The sequence below is a fragment of the Amblyomma maculatum genome, chromosome 8 (assembly GCF_055883805.1).
Source record: "Amblyomma maculatum isolate TAMU_Amacu chromosome 8, ASM5588380v1, whole genome shotgun sequence".
NCBI classification, from domain to species: Eukaryota; Metazoa; Arthropoda; class Arachnida; order Ixodida; family Ixodidae; genus Amblyomma; species Amblyomma maculatum.
Window position 1 is genome coordinate 94,485,309 of NC_139351.1, and position 7,039 is coordinate 94,492,347.

Consider the following 7,039-nt stretch of genomic DNA (forward strand, 5'->3'; position numbering starts at 1 on the left):
GTTATAAGCCCACTCTGGGGATGTCTCCTAACTGACATGCAGCACTCTTGCATTTGTTTTTTTTTTTTTTTTTTTTTTTTTTTTTTTTTTTTTTTTGTTCCTCACATTTCCATTGCACAAACTGACATATATCCTTTCGTTAGGAGCATTCTCTGTCACTGAAATGTGATGCATGTTTGTTGGCGGGATTGCATCGTCATAGCGACAGGCAGGTGGCCAGAGTCTATTCTCGGAATAGGTTAGAAACAGAGAGGCAAGCCGAGTTGTCACTTTTGACCAAACAAGTGGCGTAGGCAGGATTGCAGTTCTGTTCTTGGAATTTTCCTGCTTCAGAAACACTGCATTGGCTCTGATGCATTCAATTTTTGCTTTTTGAATTGAAAAGCAATCGCTAGCATTTGAAAACAGCGAAGGTCACACATGTGGCGGCAAAAGGTGTGCCACTATAGAGTAATTCGCTTGCTTGCTGTGCTGGGTGACACACTGGGGAAAAAAAAAAAAGAGAAAGAAAACAAAATAAATCAAACACTTTTCATTCACTTGAAACACGTTCGAGGTTAAATTAAATGCTGATGTTTCCAGCTCGTTCCAATTGGCCTTGCTTGAAAAGCTGTCCGAACAGGGGTATAACGGGAAGCTGGGCGAGTAACAAAAACCAAATGAAAGAGGCATCTTCTTTCATTCGTTACACAATAGCAGCTGTTAGAGGAAGCCCAAACATGCATATCTCGAACAGGAATGTATTGAAAGCTGACTCAGAACGGAAGCATAAAAAAAGAGGAAACTACTAAAATAAGCAGGGGCAAGTAGGCGGTGCTCTTTGTATCATGTTCCTCACTGCTACATTCTTGCTAGAAGTTGCATAGATAAGATAACTTCATGCACCGTAGCGAAAGGTTTATCTTTTTCGCTAGAGCCTGCCACGGTGGCTCAGTGGGTACAATGTCCGACTGCCAAGCAAGACAGAGTACGATTTTACCCCGGCCAATGTGACTTCATTCTGATGGAGGCAAAGGCCAAAAGCACTAATGTGACTGACTGCAGTTGGTCAGTGGATCTCGTATTTGACTGCTCATCCTAATGTCATGGGTTAATACCAAATCTTGTGGCCATACTTCATTGGAGGAAAAAATACAAAAATGCCTATGTGCTGTCTGATATACAATAAAAAAACCTGAGGTTGCCTAAACTAACCTCAAGCTCTCGACTGCCCCATTTTTTTTACTCTGTGTGTCAGTTCAATTGTTAAACTCTGCACTTTAAAATCAATGCCCTGAAGTGCTATGTGGTGCCAGTTCTAATATAAAGGGCAACTTTTTAAACGACGCAGTCATGCAGAAATGATTAAGATCATTTGAAGTTTGAAGAGCAATTCACCGATATTGTTCTGCGTTTCTGTAGGAAATAAACTTTCACGGTAGGTTCTCTGGTTTCTTTGAGTTCTGTGTTAAGCTTTATAGCTGGGCTGCATTTTGTTTTGGCACAAATGGATTTTGAACTTTTCTGTTTCACTCTCTCAGTTGAAGTGCTTTCTATAGACAACCCTGCCTGTGATGTCATGAAGTCCCACCCATTGACATTCACTCTGCGCTTACTGGAGAAAAAAAAATTCAAGCTTGTGTCGGGTTTTTGCAGACAAATAATGATTGGCGCTATCAGTTATAGTCACCAGTTTAGCCATTCAATTTGCATGCAGGAGGTTTTATGACAATATTCATGACATCATTTGTTCGTCTATTGGTCAAACTCCGCTCTCGTTTTCCTGGTTTTTGCTGCTATGTTATTGGTTTCCTCATTGTATTGCAAAACTGCCTAAGAAGTGCATTATGACAGTAAACTGAAAATGCTCCAGATTTGCCTGAAATTCCTCCAGATTTGCCTTTTATGAGCCCCTCCACTACTGCACCTCTTCTCCCTGCTTTCTTCATTCCTCCCTCACACCATGGTGTCTGCCCTAAGAGAAAATTTACCGTACATTCCCTTTGCACAATGCCAGTTATTATTTACTAAACTAATGGGGAAAAGGCAGGATGTTTAGTAGTAAATTCTCAGATGGAATTGATCTGTTGTCATGTTAAGTAACTTTGTTTATTGCAAGAATCAAGAAACAATCTAGCTGTCCGTTAAGAGGGAGCAAGAGCTCGAAAACAAATACTCTTCACTGCAGCTTCTCGCTCGTTCTGTCCTTTTTTCTTTCACCTCCAGATGGAGGAAATCTGCTCACTGGCTGGCTTACGTCATACAAAGCAGACTTATAGAACAACGTACAAAGGAATATAGAGACTGAAAATGCAAAGAAAAAATTTATAAGTTTCAACAAGCGTGTCTCTGTGTGGATTGATTTTGTCGTGAGGGAGTGAGGGCAGCTTCTCACATTGCTTCCAGCTGCATGTTTAGAGACTTGCAAATTTGGCTCAATTCGAGGCACACATATGTGCCCTTGACTTTCTCATGCATTCGGTGCATCTGACGAGGTCACATGGCAACTGTCTTCACTTTGTGCCAATTCTTTTAAGTGTCATGTCTTGCAGAACTTATAGCACTGTACAGCGTTTAGGCTCACTCACTCTTGCCATCATGCATATGCTTGTCTGAGGTAACATGCTGAGACTCTTTGCTGCTGTAATACATTCATATTGCTGCCATGGTAACAAGAATCAGGCTGCAATCAACACAGTGTGGCTGCCATTGTTGATGGGAACTTGTCCAAGGTCACCTAGGTGACTGTGTTGGCACCATAACAATGTTGATATTTGAGCATTGTTAGTACAGTAATGAAAACCTTATAATAACCATGTCAGTGTCAGACAGCATTTATGCTGACATCACTGGTCTGCCATTATGGACATGGTAACGAGAATGTCTTTTTATTTTTAACTGTATTAGCGGTATAACCTTCATTCAGCGAAATGCCTCCACGCACCCATCTCTACATCTCTAGAAGCCCTGGCAACAGTGGAACAAAAGTGCAATGGCAGTAAAATTCAATTCAGTTTGACAATCAAGTCATTATGCAATTGGTTGGTCAGTTATGTTTTATAGCCAGGTCAATGCATGGCTGCCATCGTAAACCAACGCTTCTAATGCAGATTTGCTTAATTTCATCGTAAGATTGCCCATTAATCTTTTTTATTATGACTACAATTGAGTTTGTTCAAGTTTTTCACACGTAATGCTGCAAAAAAATACTGCATTTTAAATTTTTTTTTCCCTAGGTATTGGGTTGGTGGAAACAAAAATGTGTTTCTTCCCATCTATCCCTTTCAACCCATATGTGGTGCGTTTCGTTTGTCACAGGTGTGCTAAAGATTAACCTCCTTTCATTGCTTTCTTCTTTTTCTTTGTCTTTCAGTTGCTGTTCCCGTCCTTGTCCTCTTTCTCTCTGGTCGGCCATTCAAACGGGGATTTTTCTGCGGTGATGAGTCACTCATGTACCCTCATCGTGGCTCCACTGTCACGTCCGCAATGCTCTACTCTTATGGTGCCCTAATACCTATCACAGTGGTGAGTATGCGCAATGACTGAATGTTCCAAGGAATATAGAGTGGATGCAAGGATTGAGCGGAAGTAGATGTGTAGAGGAATGACAGGTTCTATAGTGAAACATTAGAGTGAACAGTAGAATATAAGGACTGTATGAAATTGATGTACAGAGAAGTAACTGATGAACAGTGCAAAAAGAAAAGAGATAAATGTTAAGTAGCAGTAAGAATATGGTGGAGTTTGGAAGAGCATCATGTAAAGACTTAAATGGAGGAATGGAGTTTGGATATATAGAGAAATTATTAAATCTAGACTTTCCAATAGAAAGTTGTCACCATTGGAAGTAATGTCATTGGGAATTCCTCATATGTAGCTCACATGTCTGAACTGGTCTTCCTGCTTCCAGTCAGAAGCGGGCAGGGCTCCAACTTTCCTTTGTTGTCCATGTGTAGCATGCCTTGGTGAAAAAAAGCACACATCTTTTTTAATACCTTCACACTTGGTGCATGATAGCCTTAGTTGCCAGTGTGCCATAAAACACAGCACAATGCAAACTCTAATGTCCTTGTCATATGAGCACATTTGAGGCTTTTTTTTTTCTTTTTGTTTATCAGTTTTCTGAAAAATTTTGAAAATTAAATATAGAGGTGTATGGATGTTACGAAAAGAAAACAAATAAATGAAAGTGCAGTAGGAATTTAAGACAAAGATAACATGGCTGGGTGAGCTGCAAAGATGTCTACATAATAATAAATACAAATTTATTCACTCTGCCTAAGTTCCTTATTATAGTAATGCTTGTTGAACCTTATTTCACTATCATTTTGCAATTTTATTTTAACACAGCACACCTGCCAGTGAGTCATTAAATACTATTGGTCAGTTTGTGCTGATGTGCAAGTTTAGGAGCACTATGAATGTCAATCAAGTGCCATATACTTTCACACCCAGTGCAAAAGGTTCTTCTCATATTCTGTTGCTACTCTAGATGGCAGAAATGGCAGCTGCAACATGGTGCCTATCCTATTCGATGAAAAAAGGACGAGTTCTTGTTTTTATTACACTTTAGAGAAGGGGTTTGGCTGACGTTTCTGTCAAATTTGTTTCTTTTCCTATGGCCATTCCTTGCTCCCTCCCTCAGATGATTGTGCTGGAGACTGTGAGAGCCAAGATGCACGTTCCCGAGACAATTGCCACAAGCAAGAAGCTGTTATTGGGGCGGATTGTTCCAGTGCCACTGCAGGTAAAAAGATATGTTTGTTTGTTTTTTTATTAAGAGGTGTAACCTTACGCATACTTTCTGAGAGTGAGACATTGCATCTGTGCATTCTCACTTGTTTTTGTGAGAACGGCACATTGGTGCAAGGCTGCTACTTGGGGTGAAACTTCCACTATTTGTAAAACCAAGGTCCCGTGAGGCACATAATTGGCCATCCTAAGGCTTCAGATCAGTCGGGAAGTACTAGTAGTAATTTCTGTCCCCAGTGAACTTTATTTTTACGCAATACCTTTATACGATGCAAGTTCGCCATATACTGTAGGTATTGGAAGCGATTGACTGTGGTTAAGCTAATTATCTTTTCTGTTTGTTTTCTCTTAAAACTTTTACACACCTGTGTTAGTCCCTGCTGCTTATTTGATACTTTTCCCTTGCCTGCGCCTTTAATTTTTGAAATGATAATCACTGAAACAGGATGTTCTCTTAGTAAACCTTTTTATACCATATTTTCTGGTTTATAAGATGCACCTTTGTATTAGACGCACCCCTCTTATTTATAGGTTTTCAACAAAACATTTGGTATATAAGACGCGCCTCAATTTATTCAGATTAGGGCAGTAGGACTTGATTATATATGCTTGCTCGGCCATCATGTGCTATGTGCTTGAAATAAAATTTTACATGCGCATGCGAATGATGGGAAAAAAAGAGGCAGCACTTATGCACGAAAAAATTCTCGCTCCGTGAGAGCAGGAACTTTATTATTACTCAAAGCCTTAATAGGCGTCACCTTGGCACATGGTCACCGATTTCTCACGACAGCGCTCAGGCATCCTTCTTGCGGTCATAAGCACTGTGCTGATCGTCACTGCGGGCGCTCTCACGCATATGGCAAAGAATATGCAGGTAGGAGAAAACACACATGTTACAGCCACCAAACAATGTTATAAATCGCGACTGAAAGAGAGAGTCGGCTCGATTTGGCTTGTCTTGGCAGTATGGAAAAGGTGAGGAGCATAGACATCGCCACCTTTTGGCATTCTGCCAGTGAGACGGCTGTACAATTCTAGAACACTATAACAACTGTAAATATTGTAATTGCAGACGCCGCTACATTATCGTTTCACGATACGCCTATGAACAATGCGCAAAATGAAAAAAAAGCACACATAAGACGCATCATTGTATAGGATGCACTACCGAAAATGTTGTCAAAAAAACGCGTCTTATACACTGGAAAATACGGTTTTATTACTGTTGTTTAAAAATGCTGCCAGTCCGTTTTAGGTTACCCACCAGTTACACATGTGAGTCCGTGCATGTGTGTGCGTGAAAGGGGCGGCGAGGGATGCAGCATAAGGTGCCTGCTTGCTGAAAGGCATATTCTTGTGTCTCAAAGACGTGAGCTGGGAAATTATGTCAAATGCCTGACTTTCATTTATTGAACGTGTCTTCTTTATGCGAGTTCTTTTCTTTATTTTGTGTGCATTGCTAAGGAAGTCTTGGCAAGTATCATCAAGTCATATTTCAGTACATATCCTGAGGCAGCAAAATCCATTTTATTTGATCCTTTCTTTGCATAATGTATTGTGGCAGAGGCAGCCTGCTTCTAAAAAAAAAGGAAGCTAGTGGTATTTTACTAAGGAACAAGCGAGCGCATTGCTAGGAAACAAAGAAAAGAAAGTAAACGTTGAAAAGGTATACACGATATCAGTGCACCTACACATTCACTAGAAACCTGCTGTTGTGTTTTTCATGGGATTGCACAACACAAAAACATACCAGCCGGGAATTTCAGGCAGGAATTGTACATGTGAAATCTGCCACATTTTTTTTTTTTTTTCCTAGTACTGATGGCGTTCCCTGGAATTTTAAGGCAATGTGACTTTTGAAATCGTTTGCATGCATAGAAAGCCCCAAATAGCTTTTCATCTTTTTGAGCAACTGTTGGCGAAAAGGTATAAACAGCAGCAAAGAGGACGCGCACGCGAAGTGGGCGAAGTTTGGGCGTGTTCGCTGGCTTCTGCACTATTTTCATGGTGATTACCTTAATTCTACACAGCCGCTCTCTACAGGAACCTAGAATTTTCATTTGTGAGGTTTGTGAGGTGAATGCGACAAGGAAAAGGAACGTGACATCCTCGGATGCAACCGCATTTAGTACAGCACGCTGCTCGCAGGCTGGGCTGTTGTGGCCACATGGCCGTGGCATAGTTTCGTCTTTGCACTTTCTGTCCTTCGCGCTAATAAAACTGCCAACAATGCAAACAAAATTCCAGCTGCCCATTAGTGTGCTCATCTTGGGCACAACGTGCTGGAAGCTGCCTGTCACGGTGC

General features: G+C 40.8%; 1 protein-coding gene across 4 annotated transcripts in view; it reads left to right on the plus strand.

Annotated features, from left to right (window-relative positions):
- Positions 1 to 7,039, plus strand: part of LOC146181849 (putative phosphatidate phosphatase) — a 28,086-nt gene that overhangs the window by 3,067 nt on the left and 17,980 nt on the right. For all 4 annotated transcript variants that reach the window (XM_084576853.1, XM_084576855.1, XM_084576854.1 and 1 more), the window contains exons 2-3: positions 3,353 to 3,504; positions 4,625 to 4,726. In XM_084576853.1, the coding sequence (XP_084432979.1) occupies positions 3,353 to 3,504; positions 4,625 to 4,726 (254 nt within the window). The remainder of the gene's footprint in view (positions 1 to 3,352; positions 3,505 to 4,624; positions 4,727 to 7,039) is intronic.